This window comes from Palaemon carinicauda, chromosome 21 (genome assembly GCF_036898095.1).
Source record: "Palaemon carinicauda isolate YSFRI2023 chromosome 21, ASM3689809v2, whole genome shotgun sequence".
NCBI lineage: Eukaryota > Metazoa > Arthropoda > Malacostraca > Decapoda > Palaemonidae > Palaemon > Palaemon carinicauda.
This window is the reverse complement of record NC_090745.1, coordinates 81,874,241-81,900,974: the sequence shown is the minus strand read 5'-3', so window position 1 is coordinate 81,900,974 and position 26,734 is coordinate 81,874,241. Positions and strand designations below refer to the sequence as shown.

The 26,734-nt window shown below is 41.0% G+C and overlaps 1 protein-coding gene across 1 annotated transcript in view; it reads right to left on the bottom strand.

Annotated features, from left to right (window-relative positions):
* Window positions 1-298: 298 nt before the first annotated feature.
* Window positions 299-26,734, bottom strand: part of LOC137615016 (cytochrome b-c1 complex subunit 2, mitochondrial-like) — a 96,706-nt gene continuing 70,270 nt past the window's right edge. Inside the window, exons 8-9 of the mRNA XM_068344650.1 lie at window positions 19,888-19,997; window positions 299-885 (exon numbers count right to left, since the gene is read on the bottom strand). Coding sequence (XP_068200751.1) covers window positions 802-885; window positions 19,888-19,997 — 194 coding nt within the window. The 3' untranslated portion in view covers window positions 299-801. The remainder of the gene's footprint in view (window positions 886-19,887; window positions 19,998-26,734) is intronic.

Below are 26,734 nucleotides of genomic sequence, written 5' to 3'. Positions count from 1 at the left end.
TATATATATATATATATACAAATATATATATATATATATATATATATATATATATATATATATATATATATATATATATATATATACATATATATATATATATATATATATATATATATATATATATATATATATATATATATATATATATATATATATACATATATATATAAAAGGAGCTATGGTAATTATTACTAGCCTCGAAACCCGGGGTATAGCAGAGGATTGAAGAGTAATCTTCCCTCTCAAATTCCATTGTACTTTCCAGTTCAACAAGTAGGATTTCAAATAAATATAATTCAAGTTTAAATATAATTTAATCCTCAGGATTTTGGTACCTTTACAAGTATTACTTACAAACTATCTACAACAGGACAATTCTGGAGTCACCGATGCTTTATATACACTGTACCAGCTTCAGTTACTGTCACAGAATAACAATAAAATATAAGACCTTTTTAAAAAAATCACTTTTCAAATTAGATATCAGTGACAAAGCTGTATAGTTACCATGTAACAAAACACATTAATCACTGTTAGACAGATTCTATGAAATTAGTTGTTAAAATATTCAAATTTTTTAAATTCTTAAGTGTCACATCTTGGACTAAAAAGAATGTCAATGATTATGACACCATTTTTGGTAGTTGACCCTTTTTCATTAACTCACTATAAAGACAGTAACAATCACCACTTAAACTTATAACTGGTCCAATAAAATATTAAAACAGCATTATGAACTTTCCTCGGGCAGTGACTTTTATGAAATTGACTGGAAATTATGCACCGTGAAAGTGAGATTTACAGCTGATCTAAGTATGGGACACTATTCAAGTTTCCTACGGAGCTCATGCTCAACTTGCCGTCCAACACTTTATTCAATGCCTGCAAAGAGAAAATAAAAACATTAAAATATTAAACATTAAGTTTACAAAAACAACATAGTAATGAAGTTGTAAGAGAGAAGGTGAAAATTTTGCTGAGTAGATACCTGACCACCAACCGAAATTACAATTTCATATAATTACAGTAGCAAGCCATCATAAATCAAAGTCATTAATCCATTGATGGTTTGATTAAAACAAAGTTTACTCCTCCTGGTTATCAAATTTTTTTTTTTTCATGGTACCTCATACTATTGTAGTCACCTAACTAGGAAATACAATTTAAAGGCCACACCATTCATTTAAAGCAATGGTGCACAACCGGCGGCCCGCGGGCCACATGCGGCCCCCAATGAAGCACATGGCGGCCCTCGAAGTTATCATAGAAAACACAATATGTTATTTTCGTTAGTAAAATAAATTTTTGAATATACTTACCCGATGATCATGTGGCTGTCAACTCTGTTGCCCGACAGAAATCTACGGTCGGGATACGCCAGCGATCGCTATACAGGTGGGGGTGTACACAACAGCGCCATCTGTGAGTAGGTACTCAAGTACTTCTTGTCAACAAGAACTCAATTTTCTCCTCGGTCCACTGGTTCTCTATGGGGAGGAAGGGCGGGTCCTTAAATTCATGATCATCGGGTAAGTATATTCAAAAATGTTATTTTCATTAGTAAAATAAATTTTTGAATATACTTACCCGATAATCATGTAGCTGTCAACTCTGTTGCCCGACAGAATTCTATGGAGGGATACGCCAGCTATCACAATACTAGAAGGGGGTGTTCTTACCAGCGCCACCTGTGGCCAGGTACTCAAGTACTTCTTGTTGACACCTCCTCAATTATTCCTCGGTCCCACTGGTTCTCTATGGGGAGGAAGGGAGGGTCAATTAAATCATGATTATCGGGTAAGTATATTCAAAAATTTATTTTACTAATGAAAATAACATTTTTCAATATTAAACTTACCCGATAATCATGTAGCTGATTCACACCCAGGGGGGTGGGTGAAAACCAGTGTACAAGATTAAAGGATAGCTAAGTATCCCATATTTCATATAACAGTTATCTCAAATAACAATGAAATAATAAGTACCTGGTAAGGAAGTCGAATTGAACCGTTACTCTGTCTCTTTTTTAAGTTCGTCTTCCTTACTGAGCGCAGCGTTCCTCTTGGAGGCTGAATCAACCCAAAGGTGCTAAAGTATACAGGGCTGCAACCCATACTAAAGGACCTCATCACAACCTTTAACCTCGGCGCTTCTCAAGAAAGAATTGACCACCCGCCAAATCAACAAGGATGTGGAAGGCTTCTTAGCCGACCGAACAACCCATAAAAAGTATTCAAGAGAAAGGTTAAAAAGTTATGGAATTATGGGAATGTAGTGGCTGAGCCCTCGCCTACTACTGCATTCGTTGCTACGAATGGACCCAGGGTGTAGCAGTACTCGTAAAGAGACTGGACATCTTTGAGATAGAATGATGCGAACACTGACTTGCTTCTCCAATAGGTTGCATCCATAACACTCTGCAGAGAACGGTTCTGTTTGAAGGCCACTGAAGTAGCCACAGCTCTCACTTCATGTGTCCTTACCTTCAGCAAAGCAAGGTCTTCTTCCTTCAGATGAGAATTTGCTTCTCTAATCAGAAGCCTGATGTAGTAAGAAACTGAGTTCTTAGACATTGGTAGAGAAGGCTTCTTGATAGCACACCATAAGGCTTCTGATTGTCCTCGTAATGGTTTTGACCTTCTTAGATAGTACTTAAGAGCTCTAACAGGGCAAAGTACTCTCTCTAGTTCGTTCCCCACCATGTTGGACAGGCTTGGGATCTCGAACGACTAGGGCAAGGACGGGAAGGAAGCTCGTTTTAGCCAAAAAAAAACCGAGCTGCAAGGAACATGTAGCCGTTTCAGATGTGAAACCTATGTTCCTGCTGAAGCCGTGGATCTCACTTACTCTTTTACCTGTTGCTAAGCACACGAGGAAAAGAGTTTCTAATGTGAGGTCCTTAAAAGAGGCTGATTGGAACGGTTCAAATCCTGATGACATTAGGAACCTTAGGACCACGTCTAGATTCCAGCCTGGAGTGGACAACCGACGTTCCTTTGAGGTCTCAAAAGACCTAAGGAGGTCCTGTAGATCTTTGTTGGAGGAAAGATCCAAGCCTCTGTGGTGGAAAACCGCTGCCAACATACTTCTGTAACCCTTGATCGTAGGAGCTGATAGGGATTTTACGTTCCTTAGATGTAACAGGAAGTCAGCAATTTGGGTTACAGTGGTACTGGTTGAGGAAAACTGCATTGGCCTTGCACCAGCTTCGGAAGACTTCCCATTAAGACTGAAAGACTCTGAGAGTGGATGTCGTCCTTGCTCTGGCAATCGTTCTGGCTGCCTCCTTCGAAAAGCCTCTAGTTCTTGAGAGACTTTCGATAGTCTGAAGGCAATCAGACGAAGAGCGTGGAGGTTTGGGTGTACCTTCTTTACGTGAGGTTGACGCAGAAGGTCCACTCTAGGAGGAAGAGTCCTGGGAACGTCGACCAGCCATTGCAGTACCTCGGTGAACCCTTCTCTCGCGGGTCAGAGGGGAGCAACCAACGTCAACCGTGTCCCTTAGTGAGAGGCGAACTTCTGAAGTACCCTGTTGACAATCTTGAACGGCGGGAATGCATACAGGTTGAGATGGGACCAATCCAGCAGAAAGGCATCCACGCGAACTGCTGCTGGGTCTGGAATCGGAGAACAATACAAGAGGAGCTTCTTGGTCATCGAGGTAGCGAATAGAACTATGGTTGGCTGACCCCACAGGGCCCAAAGTCTGCTGCAAACATTCTTGTGAAGGGTCCACTCTGTGGGGAAGACCTGACCCTTACGGCTGAGGCGATCTGCCATGACATTCATATCGCCCTGAATGAGCCTCGTTACCAGCGTGAGCTTTCGATCTTTGACCAAATGAGGAGGTCCCTTGCGATCTTGAACAACTTCCTCGAATGAGTCCCTCTCTGCTTGGAGATGTAAGCCAAGGCTGTGGTGTAGTCGGAGTTCACCTCCACCACCTTGTTAAGCAGGAGGGACTTGAAGTTTATCAAGGCCAGATGAACTGCCAACACTCCTTGCAATAGATGTGAAGTGTCCTTTGCTCCTGATTCCATGTTCCCGAGCATTCCTGTCCGTCCAGTGTCGCACCCCAGCCCGTGTCCGATGCGTCCGAGAAGAGACGGTGGTCGGGGGTCTGAACAGCCAAAGGTAGACCTTCCTTGAGAAGAATGCTGTTCTTCCACCACGTTAGAGTAGACCTCATCTCTTCGGAAACAGGAACTGAGCCCGTCTCTAGCGTCATGTCCTTTATCCAGTGAGCAGCTAGATGATACTGAAGGGGGCGGAGGTGGAGTCTCCCTAACTCGATGAACAGGGCCAGCGATGAAAGTGTCCCTGTTAGACTCATCCCCTGCCTGACTAAGCATCGGTTCCTTCTCAGCATGCTCTGGATGCATTCTAGGGCTTGGAAGATCCTTGGGGCCGACGGACAAGTCCGAAAAGCTCGACTCTGAAGATCCATACCCAAGGAAACAATGGTCTGGGATGGAACGAGCTGAGACTCCTCAAAATTGACCAGGAGGCCCAGTCCCTTGGTCAGATCCATAGTCCATTGAAAATCTCCAGACAGCGACGACTTGTGGGAGCTCTTAAAAGCCAGTCGTCTGACGGAGCCGGACACAAGATCATGATCTTGCTGCACAGTCTGTAAACTGACAATCATGGGCAAGCGAGGAAGTACAGTGACAACCCGAATCTGTCTAGACTATCTGGGTCGTACAGACAACTCCTTAACGGGTTGCTGAGGTTGCCGCACTGCGTCACAACAAGTCCCTTCTGTTGGTTGTTGAACGTCTTCCCCGTGACACATTGACTCCGTAAACAAAAAATCCTCTAACAAGGACTAAGCTTGGACTGCATGTCATGCAACACAGCTCAAGGTCAATGGGAGCAGGTGTGGTAACAGACGGGATTAGCGGCTGAAGTGGAACCATTACCTTCCCTGTAAGCATGTTATGCTTAAATAAAAGTCCATAAGAGGTTATGCAGCTAAAGGCTCCCTCCAAATGACAGAGTCCTCAAGGGAATATCAGAAGGAGGGAGAAAAGAACTTTCTCATCTACAGGGACCTTATCCTAGAAAAGCTAAGTTCTCTGAGTGAGGGTTCACTGGTGCAAAAGCAGCAGACTAGAAGGCAACGTTATGAAACTGCTTGACAGTCTAGTGAGTTGGCAACAACCCAAGATATGTTGAGAAGCATGCGGTAAGGTATGCAGAGCATGATGAATGCAGAGTATGCTGTATGCAGAGCATGCTGTATGTAGAGCATGTTGTATGCAGAGCATGCTGAATGCAGAGCATGCTGTATGCAGAGCATGTTGTATGCAGAGCATGCTGAATGCAGAGCATGCTGAATGCTGAGCATGTAGTAAGCAGAGCCTGCTGTAAGCAGAGCCTGCTGTAAGGAAAGCAGAGCGTGTGCATGGCGTTTAACATTTCTCAGAAATTCCATGACCAGTGCTAGAGTGCTTTATGCATGCTTGCATGGGGTTTAAAAATCAACATAATGTTTACCTTACATTCATAACTCATGATTCATATTTTTGCCATGGTTTGAAAATGGAGGTAAGGTATGCTGAACAGCAGAGTCAGAACGAGCTGGAACAACAACAGTGGAAGGTGCAGAAAGTTCCTGTTCCTGTGGTATGAGTGGAGCGTGAAGAGACCGAGGTTGCGCAGAACAAGGTAAAGTTCCCGCAAGCAGAGGTGTCTGAGGCGCAGGAACAGGGTGCACGGGTTGAGCTCGGTGCAGCAGCTGAGGAGACTGACTCACAGGTGGAAGAGGTTGTACCTCCACCGAGAGTTGCACCACCGGTGGAGCAGCCAGGGGAGGAGGAGGAAGAGTGGAGTAATCCTCCTGATCCCAAACCGAAGGTTGCCTTAAAAAAGGCTGAGGCTGAACAACACTGGGAACAGCGAACACAGAAAGAGGTTCAACATCGTACGCCTGGCAGATGGTGCTGCGACTGGGTGCAGCGAGTGCAGGCGGGTTGAGCACAGGCTGAACGGGTGCAGGGGAGGTGCAACACTCTCAGCCCGACACTCACGCAACAGGTCCGAAAGCTGTGCTTGCATGGACTGTAGTAGAGTCCACAACATCGTACGCCTGGCAGATGGTGCTGCGACTGGGTGCAGCGAGTGCAGGCGGGTTGAGCACAGGCTGAAAGGGTGCAGGTGGAGGTGCAACACTCTCAGCCCGACACTCACGCAACAGGTCCGAAAGCTGTGCTTGCATGGACTGTAGTAGAGTCCACAACATCGTACGCCTGGCAGATGGTGCTGCGACTGGGTGCAGCGAGTGCAGGCGGGTGCAGCACAGGCTGAACGGGTGCAGCCGGTTGGTGCACCACCGGTGCAGGCGGGTGCAGCACAGGCTGAACGGGTGCAGGCGGTTGGTGCACCACCGGTGCAGGAGGAGGAGGAGGTGCAACACTCTCAGCACGACACTCACGCATCAGGTCCGAAAGCTGTGCTTGCATGGACTGTAGTAGAGTCCACAACATCGTACGCCTGGCAGGTGGTACTGTGATCAGGCGGAGCGAGCATAGGCGGGGGGAGTGTAGGCGCACTCTCAGCCCGACAAACTGATGACTGAGGAGAGTCAGAGCTAACCCAATGACTGCATCCGGGTTGTTGAACTTTACTTCGTACGTCTGGCATAGGTCTGGACTTTACGTTTAAGAGGTCTTGAGACCTGAGACCAGCGTTACTCTGCCTTTATTTTCTCCTCTAAATCTCTTCTGCAGACGAGCAAAATAAGGGCTCAATCGTCTGCGGGTGGGAGTGACGGTCTCAGTAAGACACGCCCACAACCACCGAGGATACTTCTGTGCGCCGATCAAGGCCTGCCGAACCCTTGTGCCCTTCGACATTGCTTCTCCCCTGGGCTTGGGAGCTTGCAAGAGGTCCCGGACTGGGAGGACGACTGGCGCGCACAAAAGTACCCTCACGCATAACACTGACATACTTTGCGCTAATCACTTATCACTTTGATTTCTGTTTGCACTTATTTCACTGAACTCGAAACTTTAAGTGGTTTGTACCTGAAACACGCAATTCTATCATTCTCAAAAGTTAGTAATTGCGAAAACAGAATTACAATGTAACAGAAAAATCTAATGAAAGAAAATTCAGTGGCTGGAAAGAGACTAAACACTAGATCACTCTAGAAACGTTTAGTTTCTTCCCCTAAAGAGACTAGGGATAAGAGCAAAACGATAACGACGTTACTCGTACGCCTGGCAGGCTTGAGGGAAACGTTTATCCTCTTTCTCCCTCCGTCTCTATCTCTCTCTCTCTCTCTCTCTCTTGACTTAGAACCTGAGAGAAGAGCCCAATCATATATATCGTTAAAACATATTATTGTTAAAGGAAAAAACTGAAATATTTCCCAAAAAGAAAAGTTCCTTATTAGGATCAAAACCATTAAGTTAAGAAAGAATGAACAAAACGCTAGACACGGTTACTCTTACTGCAATGTGAAACCGTGAACATTCTTTCTCTATCGTAACGATAGAGTGCAAGTTGAAACGTTCTGAACGTCAACAACTGCCGAGACAAACAAAACGTTAGTTCAACTTTGAAAAAGTACGAGACTATCAAAGAAATTCTTTCAAAGACCTTAAAATAGCATAATATGTTAACAGGTAAAACCGAAATGACGGGCTCACGATAATTAACTTCGGTACCAAGAAAAGACCGCCTACTATTAGGAAGGTCGAATATAAACAAATATAAAAATTAATTTTAATAAGTTTATAATAAAAGGAAGTTAATCGAAGAGGCCTATAAGAGGCGGAGAGATATAAAATAAATCTATAACTTTTGTTAAGCAAAATTAAGAAAGAGAGTCTATACTCCCTTAGACACCAACACTTCCGTCTAAGGGAAGGGTCGGCCATTGAAAGGTGAACGAGAGTTCATACTCTCTTCGTCACCAAAATTAATCAAATTAATTCCAAAAGCTAACTAAGCTAAAATAGAAGTTTCCAGTAAAGCGACAGCCGAAATCAAAGAGAAATACTTCACCAAAGTCGTGAAAATACTCCAAGAACATAAGCGTATCCCAGAACGTCTTGTCAGAAGCACGACAGAGGAATAATTGAGGAGGTGTCAACAAGAAGTACTTGAGTACCTGGCCACAGGTGGCGCTGGTAAGAACACCCCCTTCTAGTATTGTGATAGCTGGCGTATCCCTCCATAGAATTCTGTCGGGCAACAGAGTTGACAGCTACATGATTATCGGGTAAGTTTAATATTGAAAAATTTATTTTACTAATGAAAATAACATTTTTCAATATTAATCTTACCCGATGATCATGTAGCTGATTCACACCCAGGGTGGTGGGTGGAGACCAGCATACATGTTAACAAAGAAGCTAAGTATCCCGTATCTTATTTTAGCCGTTATTCAAAAATAACAAACATAAAATAAATAAGTACCTGGTAAGGAAGTCGACTTGAACCATTACTCTGCTTTTTTTAAGTACGTCTTCCTTACTGAGCCTAGCGATCCTCTTAGGATGCTGAGCGACTCCTAGGTGCTGAAGTATGAAGGGCTGCAACCCAAACTAAAGGACCTCATCACAACCTCTAATCCAGGCGCTTCTCAAGAAAGAATTTGACCACCCGCCAAATCGACCAGGATGCGGAAGGCTTCTTAGCCTTCCGGACAACCCAGAAATATTTCAAGAGAAAGATTAAAAAGGTTCTGGAATTAGGGAATTGTAGTGGTGGAGCCCCCACCACTACTGCACTCGTTGCTACGAATGGTCCCAGAGTGTAGCAGTTCTCGTAAAGAGACTGGACATTCTTAAGATAAAAGACGCGAACACTGATTAGCTTTTCCAAAAGGTTGCGTCGAAAATATTTTCCAGAGATCTATTTTATTAAAAGGTCACGGAAGTTGTGACAGCTCTAACTTCGTGTGTCCTTACCTTCAGCTAAGCTTGGTCTTCCTCATTCAGAAGGGAATGAGCTTCTCGTATTAACAGTCTGAAAATAACAGGATAAAGAATTCTCTGACATAGGCAAAGATGAATTCTTAACTGAACACCATAAAGCTTCAGACGGGCCCCGTAAAGGTTTTTAAAATAGAACTAAGAGCTCTTACAGGACATAATACTCTTTCTAGTTCATTTCCAACCATACGATAAGTTTGGAATAACGAACGATATTGGTCAAGGCCGAGAAGGCAGCTCGTGTTTGGCTAGAAAACCAAGATGTAGAACATGTAGCCGTTTCGGATGAAAATCCGATGTTCTTGCTGAAGGCATGAATCTCACTGACTCTTTTAGCTGTGGTTAAGCATATCAGGAAAAGAGTCTTAAAGGTGAGATCTTTCAGGGAGGCTGATTGAAGTGGTTCGAACCTGTCTAACATAAGGAATCTTAGAACCACGTCTAAATTCCAACCAGGTGTAACCAAACGACGCTCCTTCGTGGTCTCAAAAGACTTAAGGAGGTCCTGTAGATCTTTATGTTGGAAAGATCTAAGCCTCTGTGACGGAAGACTGATGCCAACATGCTTCTGTAACCCTTGAAAGTGGGAGCTGAAAGAGATCGCTCTTTCCTCAGATATAAGAGGAAGTCAGCTATATGAGTTACAGAGGTACTGGTCGAGGATACGGATACTGACTTGCACCAGTTTAGGAAGATTTCCCACTTCGATTGGTAGACTCTAAGGGTGGATGCTCTCCTTGCTCTAACAATCGCTCTGGTTGCCTCCCTCGAAAAACCTCTAGTTTTCGAGAGTCTTTCGATACTCTGAAGGCAGTGAGACGAAGAGTGTGGAGGCCTTGGAGTACCTTCTTACGCGTGGCAGACGTAGCAGGTCCACCCTTAGGGGAAGAGTTCTGGGAACGTCTACTAGCCATCGAAGTACCTCGGTAAGTTATTCTCTCGCGGGCCAGAGGGAAGCAACTAGTGTCAACTTTGTCCCATCGTGAGAGGCGAACTTCTGCAGTACCTTGTTGACAATCTAGAACGGAGGGAATGCATATAGATCTAGATGAGACTAATCTAGTAGAAAAGCATCTAAAAGAACCACTGCTGGGTCCGGGATAGGTGAGCAAAGTATTGAGAGCCTCTTGGACATCGAGGTTGCGAAGAGATCTATGGTTGGCTGGCCCCAGGTGACCCAAAGTCTCTTGCATACATCTCTGTGGAGGGTCCAATATGTTGGAATTATTGTCCCTTCCTACTGAGACAAACTGCTAAGACATTCAAGTTGCCTTGGAAGAAATTTGTTACTAGTGAAAAGTCTAGACCTGTTGAACAGGAGAGGAGGTCACTAGCGAACTCGCACCATGTCAGAGAGTAGGTCTCTCCTTGCTAGGAGATGAATATCAAAGCAGGGAGTTGTCCGTGTTGACCTCCATTACTTTGTCTTGAAGGAGAGACCTGAAGCTTTTCCAGGTCAGACGAGCTGCCAGAAGCTTCTTGCAGTTAAAATGCATTGTCCTTTGACTCGAGTTCCATAATCCCGAGCATTCCCTACCGCCTAAGGTCGCACCCCAGCCTACGTCCGATGCGTCTGAGAAGAGAACGTGGTTGGGGGTCTGAACAGTCAGGGGAAGACCCTATAAAAGGTTGAAAAAGTCCTTTCCTCAGGTTAGACCAGACTTATCTTCCGGAAACCGGGATCGAGACCGCTTCTAGCGTCTCGTCCTTTTCCAGTGAAGAGCTAGATGAAACCGAAGAGGACAGAGGTGAAGTCTTCCAAGTGACACCAATTGAACCACGGATGACAGTGTCCTAACCAGACTCATCCACAGCCTGACAGGGCCGTATTCCTTCTTCAGCATCTTCTGGATGGAGCAGGGCTGGGGATTGATCTTCTTGTTCAGCCATGTCCTCATCAGAGGGTTCCTCATCCAAAACTGATGAGGAAAAGGCAACGGAGTGGGCAACGTCTGACTCGCTGAATCCGGTCGCACTGGTGGATGCGTGACGGAGCCGGACACAAGATCATGGTACTGCTGCACAGTCTGTGAACTGTCAACCATGGGGATGCGAGGAAGTACAGCGACAACCCGAAACTGTCTAGACTGTCTGGGTAGTACAGACAACCCCTTATCGGGTTGCTGAGGTTGCCGCACTGCGTCACAACAAGTCACCCTGCTGGTTGTTGAACGTCTTCCCAGTGAAACACTGAACGTCCACAACCACCTCCGAGAGTAGCTTAACGTCAACGTGCGACTGGCAACCCACACTGGGTCGCACCTGTGGAGGAACTATCTCAACTGGCGGACGTGAGTAGGATACCTCAGCGTCAACAGGGCGTACAACCAACCGGTAGGAAGGTCGTTGGCAAGAAGGTTCTTCTCCGTAAAAAATCCTCTATCAAGGACTAAGCTTGGACTGCATGTCTTGCAACAAAGCCCAAGGTCTATGGGAGCAGGTGTGGCAACAGACGGGGTTAGCGACTGAAGCGGAACCATATACCCTCCCTGGAAGCATGTTATGCTTAAATTAAAGTCCATAGGAGGCTAAGCAGCTTAAGGCTCCTCTCCAAATGACAGAGTCCTCAAGGGAATATCAGAAGGAGGGAGAACAGCACTTTCTCATCTACAGGAACCATATCCGAGAAAAGCTAGGTTCTCTCAGTGAGGGTTTCACTGGTGCAAAAGCAGCAGACCAGAAGGCAACGTTATGAAACTGCTTGACAGTCTGTGAACTGTCAAAAACTGAACTGTCAACCACAACAGGAGCGTGAGGACATACAGCACTGGTGTACAAGTAGCAGACCAGAAGGCAACGTCATGTAACTGTTTGACAGCCTGTGAGATGGCAACAACCAAAGTTGTGTGGGGAAGCCTCAACTCCTGACTGACTAGTTTGCTGCGGGCGAGTGGCGGTAACCACAGTGTGTTGCGGAGGCTGACACACCGTGTCAAAACACGGCAGCTTGTGGTAGCTCACGCACGGCAACGGAGTGCTCTGTGTGTGGGAGTCATCATACATCTGGCAGGGTTGACTGTGCATGGGTGGAGGAGCTCTCACAACAAGAGTGTGAGAGCAGGAAGCCATGCCGGGCGCACAACCGTGGGAGGTGTAGGCCCACAGGTGCATCGTCAACCTTCTCCGCAGTCGGAGTGTGGGAGCTGGCAACAACAAAAGCAGAGTGCTGGAGCGTGGGAGGGGCTGCGGTGGGTTGCGGAGCATGCTGTATGGTATGCGGAGCATGCTGTATGGTATGCGGAGCATGCTGCATGGGTTGCGGAGAAAGCCGCATAGTGCTGGAACCCGGCAGCTCTACAGCACCTTCCCACTGCTGATGCGGAAGCTCACGCATGTCAACGGATGGAGCAGCAAGAACATGCGTCTGGCAGGGTGGACTGCGCATCGGTAGTGGAGCTCTCACAGGTGGAGTGTGGGAGCAGGCAGCCGCAGTATCTGCTGAGCGCACAACCTCGGCGGGTTGTAGGTTAACAGGTGAAGTGTTAACCTTCTCAGCATGATACTCCTGCATGAATGCCGCAAGCTGAGACTGCATAGTCTGCAGCATGGACCACTAGGGTCTATGAAAGACAACAACAAACGGAGCTACTGTCTGTTGTGACTGAGGGTCTAAAACAGCTGGTGCGGCAACAGACGGAGTTACTGCCTGTTGCGGTACCACCTTGCCTCTCTTGGGAGGTGTGCAGTCGTCGGATGACTGGAGCGAGTCCGAACTGACCCAGTGGCTACACCTAGGCCGTTGGACTTGCGCGGAAGGGACCGACTTGCACTTAAAAGCTGCAAGATTTGGTCCATGGTTTCTGCGAGAAACCTCTTCCGCAGACGAGGAATAAATGGGCTCTCTCGTCTTTGTGTGGGTGGGGTGATCACGTCGGCAACGTGTGTAGATACACCCGAAACCACGGAGGGAAACGTCTGTTCGTATATCAAGCCTGTGGAACCCATAAGTCCTTCGACATTACTTCTCCCCTGGGCTTGGGAGCTTGTAAGAGGTATCGGACAAGGTGAACAACTGGCACGAACAAACGAACCCTCGAACGCAACACTGTAACACTTTGCGCATATCACTTTATCACTTTTGATTTTCTGTTTGCACTTATTTCACTGAACTCGAAACTTTAAGTGATTTGTACCTGAAACACGCAATCCTATCCTTCATTAAAAGGTAGTAATTGCGAAAACAGTTTTACAATGTAACAGAAAAACATAATGAAAGATAAAGAATTCAGTGGCTGGAAAAGAGACTAAACACTAGATCAAATAAACTACGTTTAAAATCTCTCACCGCATAAAGCCTGGGAACAAGAATAAAACTCTAGAAACGTTTTACCTTCTTCCCCTATAGCGACTAGGGAGAAGAGTAAAAAAACGAGAACAACGTTACCCGCTTGAACGAAACGTATATCCTCCTCTCTCTCCCTCCGTCTCTATCTCTCTCTCTCTCTCTCTTGACTTAGAACCTGAGAGAAGAGCCCAATTATATATCGTTAAAACATATTATTTGTTAAAGGAAAAAAAAAAAAACTGAAAGGTTTCCCAAATAAAAAGTTCCTTTATTAGAATTAAAACCATTTAAGCTAAGAAAGAATGAACGAAACGCTAGAATCGGTTTACTCTTACTGCAACGTGAAACCGTGAAATACTCTCTCTCTATCGTAACGATAGAGCGCATGTTGAACGTTCTGAACGTCAACAACTGCGGAGACTAAACTAAACGTTAGTTCATCTTTGAAAACAGTACGAGACTATCAAAGAAATTCTTTCAAAAACATTAAAATTAAAATAGCATAAATTCTTAACAGGAACTACGATATGACGGGCTCAATGTTAATTAACTTCGGTTCCAAGTAAGGACCGCCTACTATTAGGAAAGGTCGCATATAAACAAACATGAAAATTAATTTTTATAAGTTTATAATAAATGGAAAGTTAATCGAAGAGGCCTATAAATGGCGGAGAGATATAAAATAAATCTATAACTTTGTTAAGCAAAATTACCAAAAACCTAAACACACTTCCGTCTAAGGGAAGGGTCGGTCATTAAAGTGAAAGAGAGTCTATACTCTCTTCGACACCAACACTTCCGTCTAAGGGAAGGGTCGGCCATTTAAAAGTGAAAGAGAGTCCATACTCTCTTCGTCACCATAATTAAATCTATCCAAAACGAGTTCAAGTTTTGAAATGAAGATAAAACCCCTGCATAGCGAAAGCTCAAAACTGGAATAGTGTACTTCACCAAAAAGTTGTGAAAACAAATCCAGTTAGGGACGGCGTATTAGTAGGTCTTGCCGGTGGCACGACAGAGGAAAAATTGAGTTCTTGTTGACAAGAAGTACTTGAGTACCTACTCACAGATGGCGCTGTTGTGTACACCCCCACCTGTATAGCGATCGCTGGCGTATCCCGACCGTAGATTTCTGTCGGGCAACAGAGTTGACAGCCACATGATCATCGGGTAAGATTAATATTGAAAAATATCACTCTCTGTACAGTAAAAGAAAATAATAAATATAAACATATTACTCCGTCTTATGATATAATTACAAATAGTAAAAATGTACTATATAAGACACACACACACATACATATGTATGTATGTATGTATATGTGTCTGTGCATATATAAACATATATATATATATATATATATATATATATATATATATATATATATATATATATATATATATATATATATATATATATATATATAATATATATATATATATATATATATATATATATATATATATATATATATATATATATATATATATATATATATATATATATATATATATATATATATATATATATATATATATGTACATACATAAGACATACATACATATAATATATATATATATATATATATATATATATATATATATATATATATATATATATATATATATATATATGTGTGTGTGTGTGTGTGTGTGTGTATTATTCTTTGTGTTTTCTTGTTATTGTTGAATTATCTCGTTATCTATAATCAGTTCATTCACTAAATTCATTATTTCATCACCATCCTCGAACACGAAAGCAGTCGAGACAAGAGGTGAACGCGTATGGCTGTCTACAACGTTGTCTAGACGGGAGTAACCTCGTTGTTGTGAAGGGAAGGTAGCCACCTGAAGTTATATCTAAATTAATATTTATCATACTTTTGAATACTATTCTCTTTTTAAACAGATGCGAAACCTGTTTTTGTTTTTCTGTTTTTCTTTTTTTATTGTATTTTACATTCATAATTATGGTTTCCTAATACATCTAAATTCCAGTTTAAAAAGTTTGGAAAATTATTATTTGGCAACCTTCCAAGTTAGCCAATTTGTCTGAGCTCCGATAGCTTCTTTGCAGTCTAAAATAGGAGATATTGCTACAAGGCCAGGTATTTATCATTGTAGTGTTTTCAGATTAATTTTGCTTAGCTACTATGGCTTTTGGTACTTCTGTGGACAAAAACTCAAGTCGAAAAAGAAAGCTTGAAGATGAACATAGAAAATTTCAAGAAATATGGACAGATAAATATTTCTTTGCGGAAAACAGTGAAAAAAACATCATTTGCTTGATATGCCAGAATAGTGTGGCCGTTTGTAAGGAATACAATTTGCAAAGGCATTATCTGACAAAGCACAAGCCTTATGAAAAATTTGTTGGTGAACTAAGAAAGCAGAAAATTAAATCACTAATGCAAGGTTTTCATGTGCAGAAAAATATGTTTATTCAGAAAAATAAAGAGGCACAGGACGTAACAGAAGTGAGTTATGAAATTGCAAACCTGATTGCTAAACATTCCAAGGCATTTTCAGAGGGGGATTTCATTAAAAAGTGTATTCTACTTGCTGCTCAAAAACTTTCTCCAGATGTTTTGAAAAAGTTTGAGAATATCAGTTTGAATCGTATGACAGTGCAACGTCGTATTGTTGATTTGTCGGGTGATATAGTAGACCAGTTGAAGGAGAAAAGTAAACAATTTGTGTACTTCTCCCTAGCCACTGATAAATCTACTGATGTTACATCTACGGCTCAGCTACTTGTATTTGTACGTGGTGTGACAGAGGACTTTTCTATTCATGAGGAACTCGTAGGGCTCAGTTCATTGAAGGGGCAGACAACTGGTAGTGATTTACTTAATTGACTTTTAGAACAAATTTCAGTAATTGAGTTAGATTTGGACAAGTTAGTAGGAATATCAACTGATGGGGCTCCTGCAATGATAGGCAAGCAGAATGGATTGGTGCAGCTATTGATTAAACACCTTGGAGAGCGAAAATATGAACTGAAACAATTTCATTGCATAATACATCAACAAAATTTGTGTGGAAAAGAACTGGACTTTGATCATGTAATGAAAGTTGTAGTTTCTACAGTCAATTTTATCAAGTCACGCTCAGCTTTGCATCACCGGCAATTCAAGCAATTTCTTGATGAAATTGAAGCAGAATATGGCGATTTAGTGTTTTTCACTCAAGTAAGGTGGTTAAGCAGGGGAAATACGCTGAAAAGATTTATCAGTCTTCTGGATGAAATTGAGATATTTCTTAATGAAAAGAATAAGATGGTACCAGAACTTACAAATGCTGACTGGCTTTGTGATTTGTCATTTCTTGTAGATCTCACAAGTCATTTAAATAACTTGAATCATAAACTTCAGGGGAATAACCAACTTATTTCTCAGCTAGCCAATTATGTGACAGCTTTCGAACAAAAACTAAAATTGTTTCAGTTACAGATAGTTAAAGGAGAGTTAGGACACTTCCCAAATTACAAACTTATGTGTGAGAAACACAAAGTATGCAATAGACATGAATATTATGCAGCAAAATTAGGAAAACTTTTGGAGGCCTTTGAGAGCCGATTTGAGGACCTAAAGCAAGAAGTCAATGATTTGAAGTTGTTCAGCAACCCCTTTTCTGTATCTCCTGATGAAGTAGAATTCGAAGCACAACTCGAACTTTTTGATCTTCAGAATAATGACAGCCTTCGTACCAAGTATAATGAAGGGGACTTGCTCAACTTTTATAATTGCTTGGCCAAAGATCAGTTTCCTTATTTGAGAAACAAAGCTGCTATTTATGCAAGCTTATTTGGCTCTACCTACATATGTGGACAAACATTTAGACTGCTCAACCAGACCAAGTCAAATATTCGTAGCAGGCTAAGTGATCAAAATCTGCACTCTGTTTTAAGACTGGCAACCACAAATTTCTATCCTAACATAAAAAAACTTGTACATGAATCTCAGTGTCAAAAATCTCATTTAAACAAAACAGGTGAGCAACTGTGTTTTTTTTATATTTAAACATTCTACAAACTATTTATCATTTCATGTAAAATCTAGTCTAGTGGACCTCGACTAGATATATGTTTGATGATGTGGCCCGAGTAGCTCAAAAGGTTGTGCACCCCTGATTTAAAGGTTCTATACACAGGTTATATAATTTCCAGTGACATTCCAAATGTTTCTTTTTTTTCCTATTTATATTGAAATTTACTTACAAGAGCATGGAGTTGAGACTTGGTCTTCGCTGTGTGTGTGTATCAGGATTTAAATACACTAGTTCATGTCCTTATATACCACTTTATTACTGAAATTAAAAAAATTTTACCTTGCTAATCACAAAGATTGTCGTTTCCCTTGTCTTTTCAGTAGTTTTTGATCTTTACGGTGTCTTCAAAGGTCAAGGCAGACAATGATGTCAATGCATAAAAGAAATTGAAACCAATCACCATGGATGTGAAATTAGACATTTTGAAACAGAGAGAAAAGGGGTAAATGCCCTAGTGTTAATACACCGTGGTAAAGCCTCAGGAGGTAATATGCTTGCCTCGTCATTTGACATTTTATTAGATAGTATATTTCTTTTTCTAGAGGTATTGGCAGTACTAGGTGGCTTTGATTTTAATGCCTTAGCATAGGTATATGATTTATTTAATAGTCTTTTGGCATGTCCCACACTTATATGTTCTAAATAAGATTTGTTGAGGGCAGCTTCCTCAAACTTATACAGCTCGCAGCTATTGTAAGTGGATTTATGATTCAAGTTGCAATTTAAACACCTGGCTCCAAGTGCACATTCTCCAAGGTAAGATTTGGAGCAAATACCACACATTTCCTCATTTTTGCAAACTTTAAGACAGGTGCCCAAATTTAAAACTATTAAAGCATTGCAGTGGCTTCTGCTTGAATATTCTTACTTTAATCATTTTGTCTTTAATAATAATAAAAAAAGGTACATCAGCATCCTGGAATGTAAGAATTATCATTGATGTACCTGGGACTTTGTAAACTTTCCATACATTTAGTGGACATATGGCCAGTATCTCCTCTGTAAATTCATACAGATCTCTGTTAAAAACTACTCCCCTTCCATAGCTAAAATTTAGGTGGGGTTTGACATCTAACTTAATATCATCATAAGTTGTTTTTATGTTGGACAGTATTACAGATTGTACTTGATTTGGCATGGATAAGAAAACTATTTTTTCCAAAACGAGATATATCCCCCGGTGCAATAGTTCCTACTTTTTTCTGAATTAATTTGCATGTTTTAAAATAATTCTTTGTAACCCCCTTGGATTCAGCTAGAAGCCACATTGGTAGATTTGGCTTTCTCTGGGAAGGCATAACTAAATCTGCGTCTTTTTCCTACCAATCAGCAAGCCTATATACATCCAAATCCTTTGGTACCTTATCACAGAGAGCAGCCGCAACATTCAAGTTATCAACTTTAATATTATTCATGTTACTTATTGCATTAAATACTTCGTCATAACTACTGTAAGATATCCATGAATCCCATTTTTCATCTTCAAGTTTCATCCTTATTTCTTTTATGCATCCATAGCATTCAAATGCTTTATATAGATTATCATAGTTTGTCGCTATTGGAATTTGGGTAACATGAAGGATTCGAAGCTTCCTCATGCTACCCAAATTACTCAATTTTGAAATATCAGTAGAATGATCCTTTCCCATTCCAAGGTCATCAACAGAACTTTCCCTATTCAAATTAGCAGTCGTCATCAACAGTGCCAGGGGGGAGTCAGCATATCCAGGGGATGGGGAGTCGGTGTTTGAAGGGTCCATAGTTAAGGGTGGGATTTTCTTTTTGTCTTTTGTTGGTTGTTTTGTTGGTTTACCTGCTTGAGAATTTTAAGAAAGTATCATACGTTGGAAAAGAAATTTGCATTCTCCACTATCAGCCGAATGAGAGCATACTTCCCAGATGGTTCACTCCATATCCTACCCGAAGGATAGCACCAAAACAGGTATATAGGCACAGGTGTCAGTGACAGACAACTGAATGTTGTTGCGACCAACAGCAGAGCGCGAGCACAGCAACTACCATTAACACACAAAAGCACATGGTGGGCCATACAAGGCTGCCAGACCCAAGATGATTCTTCAATCTGGTCGTAACAGAGCTGCGCCAGACCTAACCCCAATTAATGACGAGGGTTTGTATCTGCACAAGAACAACTGTGGAGTTCAGGGTCGTCCAAGCTATTTAGTCTGAGGGCCACACTTGAAAAACGAAAAATCTCATGCAGGCACACACAGGCCTCTTATATTACTCGGAATTTAAGAATAAGAAGAATACAAAGACTTCTTTCAGAGGAATTAAAAGAAATATTTTTCTCCTGCGGGCCACTTTTGGCTTATGGGCATAGAGTTGGATGGCCTTGTGCTAAGTGGTATCACACACTGCAATATAATTTTTAATCTTCAATTTCATTTATAATTATACCAATTGTAACTATGCTTGGGCTAAAAAGTTAAGATACAATTCCAATCTTAAGTTTCCTTATACTGTCGTTAACTTGAGTAAACAATGTTTGTTTTATGGGGGATATCTTAAAAACCACATATATGCATAAAGACCAAATGTTTTAAATGTGATTATATCATACACAAAAATTTCTATACTTACAGAACGAACAGCACCAGCAGTTACACCATCAACAGCAGCTGCTGCAGCTGTGGGATTCAAATACTTTCCAGTGAGGAGTGCCTGCATGCCCATGTCTTCAAGAGAATCACCTATAAGAAAAACATGAATCAACATTTAGTCTTCCAAGGGACATGTTACAGTGACATGAGAAAATGCCTTACAAATTAATAAATATGACAAATCTAGGAGTAATTTGTATTTTTTACTAACAGAAACCTGGAATTCTTTATATAGAAGAAATGAACACAAGCTGTCATAAAGCTATAATATTTTCTATTTTCCCCAAAACAACTGATTTCTAAATCCCTGAGTCAAGCTTTCTGAAAAATTTTGGGAACCCTTACCGCCTAACCCGCTAATTTCAGTGTAATCTTACGAGCGAGAGAGAAATTAGAAGGGAAATGTCAAATCCTCCAAAGACTTCACCTCTTGCTTTGTGGTAACAAAGGAATTTGTTTCCATAAACATATTTTTTAAAACATGAATGCCTAATAGCGTACGCATAAATGTATAGAATTAACTTTTGCAGGCACAAACATACCCTTGAACATTTACACTACAGTGATGTGAGACCCCAAGCAGTAAACAAACCATTTAGTCTAGAATCCTAACTGTTTAACACATGTTAGGGGCCTAGTAAGACAGTCACTAGTTCAAAGGGCATTCAAGAGAGAGCAAGCACTCAGAAGAACCAAGCAACCATGTTGAAAGTTAAGAGAGACTCTGCGATAACCTAAATGAACGTTGAGAGTGCAAAAAGCAAGAGAGTTGTAACTCCCACAAGAATGCACTCTGCCACAGGTGTGCAAGGCTGGGCTCATGTGCTCTACCTCAACACTTAGACAAGGCATAGTAGATCCAGGTTCATGTAATGATTTTGTATTAAAACTAAGATGTTCGTTTCATTAATATATGAGGTTGGGGGTAAAACAGAGACCGAGACAGAAAGAACAAAATAGTAGGAATTGTTGATATTCACGTTCTGTATACTAAAGAGGTTTTGATTCATAACTTCCTTCCTTTTATGGGTTGTGGTGGACAATGTGGTAAAATCCCTGACTGGTGGAAGCCAGACGGGTTCGAGTCCCGCTCAAAACTCGTTAGTTTCTTTGGTCGCTGCAACCTCACCATCCTTGTGAGCTAAGGATGGGGGGTTTGGGGGAGCCTATAGGTCTATCTACTGAGTCATCAGTAGCCATTGCCTGACCCTCCGTGGTCCTAGCTTGGGTGGAGAGAGGGCTTGGGCGCTTATGTGTATATATGGTCAGCCTCTACAGCATTATCCTGCTCGATTGGCAATGTCACTGTCCCTTGCTTCTGCCATTTATGAGCAGCCTTTAAACCTTTAAACTTAGGCACAAAGGAACGAAGGTGTATTGGCGTTAAAATTATAATTACTGCATTATTTGGAAAAAAAAAAACAGGTAGTTAAAAAGCAAGCAGCCAGTGCAGGCCTGATAAACACTAAATCCAATTGTGTAATGAACACAAGCTGCCATGTTTGGAAACGTCCCAGCACAAACTGTATAAAAGATAAAAGATTTGAAGTGATGGGCAGTCGAGTCCTGCAAAAACAATTCGCTACGCAGCAAGGTCTTAGTACCAGGCCCCACTACCGGGTCAGGCCTTTGCCTACTACTGTCCTTTACCCAGCCACAGACAGATGCACACCAAAACAAGTGTGTCGCCCGACTATGATATTGTCGCCATCCAGACTATGTTGTAGAAGGAACCTTTGAAGAGGGCAGGAGATTATCTGATTCCTGCCATAAGCTCTATCGACAAGAAGAGAGAGACCAGTCGCCAGCAGAATAAGATAGAATAGCAGCATTGTGTCCCTTAGTGAGAAAGTCTGGGGCTTCTCCACTCCAAATATCAAGTTCTAAATTTGTGTGTATTCTTGCCTACGAGCTCAGTGAAAATTTGATAATTAAATTACACGCACAACATTTGCTCAAATAAAATAATAAAAGTAGACGGTACTATTAACTCCCCAAAATTCTTAAGAGTGACTAATGAATTAGAAGTTTTCTACCATAAATAACTATCAATATCTTGAATAAAATCTAAAGAAGCTTCACTAATAATCATTTTAATTATACAAAGCTTCACAATTGCTGTGAACATGGATCGTACTGCGATCCTGAATAGAGTTGAAAGTCTGGATTGGTTGGCATTGAGAGATTGCTTGTTCCCAGCAAAACTCTCAGGTGAAAGGATGGCTTTCACCTTTGCCGCTGCGATCCAGGCTCAATGTGAGCTTGGATTGTGAGTCACCAAGAGATCGCTTGCTTCCAACAAAACTCAGATGAAAGGATAGCTTTCACATTGGTGCCACAATCCAAGCTCACTGCGAACCCGGGTGGCAAAGCGTTGAGAGATCACTTGTTTCAAGCAAAACTCTCAAGTGATACTCTCAGGTGGAAAGATAGCTTTCCCCTTTTGGCGCTCCAAGCTTGGATAACGTACAAGCCTAGGTTGCAAGTCACTGAGAGATCGCTTGCTTCCAGCAAAACTCTCAGGTGAAAGTAAAGCTTTCCCCTTTGGTGCCGTTATCCAGGCTCAGTCACAAGGCATTGAGAGAACACCTGTACAAGTGAAGCTCTAAGGCAAAAGGAAATCCTTCACCTTTGGCACAACCAACCACTGAGCCAGTTTGCCAAGATCTGGAAGCTTTGAAGCACTAGAGCGCTCTCGTGTCAGAACGCAAGAGGGCTTGTAAGCTGCCTGGAAGATAAACTGCAAAGTTAGGACAGGTAGCAACTGCATCTATCAATAAACCATAAAGGGTCGGCAAACTTTCGAGGGAGAAATGGTAAAGCATATCTCTAAAGTGAAAAGCTAGCTTCCACTTGAAAAATCTTATTGATAACATATTTATACAGTATGGGTTGTGGGCTAAATAGTTTGCAGGTGTTAGCAATAAAGTTAGTGTATATTTGTTTTTTCATTACTTTTCCCTATCAAACTATTATTATGATAAGGGTAGATTGGCTAAGGCACCAGCTGCACATTTAAGATACTACCGTTGGAGTTATTGGGTCCTTTCACTGACCACATAGTACTACTTTGAATCCTTCTCGTTATGACTAGTTTTTCCTTTGCCTACATATAAATTGCGTAATCTGGCATATATTTACACATTCTTCTCTTTCCTCCTACACATGACAACGTTTAAATAACCCAAAAATCCTTCACTCCCGGGTTTAACTACTGCACTGTAAATTTTTAGAGGGTACTTTCCACGTGGTAAGGGAAAAAGAGACTCTTTAGCTATGGTGGGCAGCTCTTCAGGAAAAAGGACACTGTATAATCAAACCATTGTTCTCTAGCCTTGGGTAGTGTCATAACCTTTGTACTATGGGTTTCCAGTTTTGGGTTAAATTTCTCTTGCTTGAAGCACTTTTTCTATGTTTCCTTATTTTCTTTCCTTACTGGGCTATTTACCCTGTGGGAGCCCTTGGGCTTATGGTATCCTGCTATCTCAACAGGGTTGTAGCTTAGTTAATGTAATAATAATCCATCCATCCATTCATATACCAAGGCACTTCCCCCAATTTTTGGGGGTAGCCAACATCAACAAATGAAACAAAAATTAAAAAATAAAAGGGGACCTCTCCTCTCTACGTTCCTCCCAGCCTGACAAGGGACTCAACAGAGTTCAGCTGGTACTGCTAGGGTGCCACAGCCCACCCTCCCCCGTTATCAACCACAAATGAAGCTTCATAATGCTGAATCCCCTACTGCTGCTACCTCCGCGGTCATCTAAGGCACCGGAGGAAGCAGCAGGGCCTACCGGAACTGCGTCACAATCGCTCGCCATAATAATAATAATAATAATAATATATTAACAACAACAATATACAGTATAAAAACAGTACAAGAGGTAAAAAGGGTAGGGAAAATTTGTACAATAAAATGATTGAAATCAAATACTTTCCTTTAAATTCTTAAACATAACCTTTTGACTTGAAAGGAAAAACAAAGCAAGTTTACTACGTGATGTGTGAAGCAAGGTAGACCAAATGAACAGCTGAGGAGAAGATGCAGGGAGCAAGAAAGTTGGCGTGCATTAATCATAACAGAAATGATGCAGCAGGAGTCCACGAAAACTCAACATTGTTCATTAAATTATGTTCATATACAAATAACCAAAATTACCCACTTTGAAGGAATGTGTATGCACTGCAAAACTTAAACCTGGCATGAAAGCCAAGTTCATCTTATTATAACAAGATTTCCCTTTTCATTCTATGCACAGGTTTGAAGCTTAGAAGAACATTAAGAACTTTGTTCTTTTCTACTACAATAATTACAATTCTTAATTTATTACTATCATGATTAACAATAATAGCCAAGCTACAACCCATGTATGAAAAGGCCGTTTGCTTCATTCAGTTACTTGTTCAACATTTTCAGCACATGTAAACCAAAATACATTAAAATAGACCATCAGGCTCAAATTATTTATAAACTGCAGTTCTATAATTCCTTGCATCCCACAAGACATTTTACATCTATGATTGATTTATTTGCATTATATAGCACTGAATTGTCTTTAATGCCCCAGTTCTTGGCTCAAGGCCTAGATTTAATATTCAATTCAATTCAATCTAGGAATTGTTACTCCCTTCAATCCCCAAGATTTATTTCACATCCACTAATTTCTCTTTTATTGTTTATGCATACAATTTGTTTTTACAAAATATGTAAAACTATATATCAATTGAACAAAGAATTATTCTGCTATACTATATCATTTCAATTTCTGATGCTAATTGTCTGTTACGATGAGCTACGAGATATTCCTGGGGCTTGAATGATAAATTTATTTATGGGGGGCTGGGATTAAATTGGTTAGTTTAGCAGGCACTTACTATCAATCTATAAAGAACTTTTTAACTCTAAAATATTTGTCAGTCCTTGCATATTTTTTTGGTTGTACAATACTGTATTTTGTATCAAGTTTCCAGATTCAGTTAATAAAGTAGAATATTGTAACAAGGGACCTCTTATCACTGGATATTTCTAATACAACATCTCTTCTACTTAATCACAGGATATTTCTAGATAACATATTCTACTTATAATCAAGAAAATTACTTTACAATTCATTACAAAGGTGGGAAATGTCTAGTAATACATGAGTAACATAAGCTGAGAATGGAAGCAACAAGGAAACATGCAATTTGACATACGTAAGAGGGTGTGACCATGCCTTTAGTATTTCTCCTATGCAAAGTGTAGGGGTCAATGAAGAGAGTGGTAAACAATAGAGGGTAAGGGATGAATGTATAGAGAGTTCTGTATGAGAAAGTGATTGTACCAACTGCGACATACAAATCAGAGATGCTACTCTCTTTGCATCAATTCCATCCCCTGAATGTAGATCTGGGATTCGTGAATCCCTTAATAGAGATTTAGCTAAAATTAGTGCATGGTGAAAATTATGGGGTATGAAGTTGAATCCTAACAAAACTCAAAGTATCATTGTAAGTATGTCAAGGACATTGGCTCCTCAACATCCGGTTCTCAGTATTGATAATGTTTCTTTAAATTTGTATGACTTTTAAAATTTTAGGTGTGATTCTCGACAGCAAACTTACTTTTGAGAAACACATTAGATCTGTGTCTTCTTCAATTGCACAAAAAATTGGCTTACTGAGAAAGTCTTTCAAGATTTTTGGTGATCAATCTATTCTAAAGAAGTGTTTTAATTCTTTCATTCTACCTTTTTTTTGAGTATTGTTCTCCTGTCTGGTGCTCAGCTGCTGATTCTCATCTTAATTTGTTGGACAGAAACTTATGGTCTATTAAATTTCTTATTCCTGATCTAGATATTAATCTTTGGCACCGTCGTTCAATTAGTTCATTATGCAGGTTGCATAAGATTTTTCATAACTCTGACCATCTTTTACATTCAGATCTCCTTGGACAATTCTATCCTGTTTGTAATACTAGGCAGGCAGTTAATTCTAATAGCCAGGCCTTTTCCATCATGAGGCTCAATACTACACAGTATTCTAGAAGTTTTATTCCAGCTGTTACCAAGTTATGGAATGCTCTTCCTAATCGGGTAGTTGAATCAGTAGAACTTCAAAAGTTCAAAGTTGGAGCAAAAGTTTTTATGATGACCAGACTGACATAAGTCTTTTTATAGTTTATATAACATATCTGTTTTTGACGTTGTTAATAGTTTATACAGGACATATCTTTTTTGACGCTGTTACTGTTTTTAGAATGATATATTGTTAATTTATTTCCATCATTTATTTATTTCCTTATTTCCTTTCCTCACTGGGCTATTTTTCCCTGTTGGAGCCCTTGTGCTTATAGCATCTTGCTTTTCCAACTAGGGTTGTAGCTTGGCTAGTAATAATAATAATGTGGGGAATGAACTTGACGGAGACACAAATTGAATGTGCTCAAGATGAAGTGTCTGAGGAGTATGACTGGTTATGTTGATTGGATAGTAGGTTGACCAGAGCACCAGCCACCCATTTAGATACTACTACTAGAGATATATTGGGTCCTTTTGAATGTCCAAATAGTACTACTTTGGATACTTCTTTCTGGTTACGACTCATTTTCCAGGTGCCTACATATAACCAAAATAGTCTGGCCTATTCTCATTTTCCAGGTGCCTACATATAACCAAAATAGTCTGGCCTATTCTCATACACCTGACAATACTGAGATTACCAAACAATTCTTCCTCAAGAGGTTAACTACTGCATTGTAATTGCTAAGTGGCTACTTTCCTCTAGGTAAGGGTACAAGAGACTCTTCCGCTATGGTAAGTAGCTCTTCTAGGAGAAGGACACTC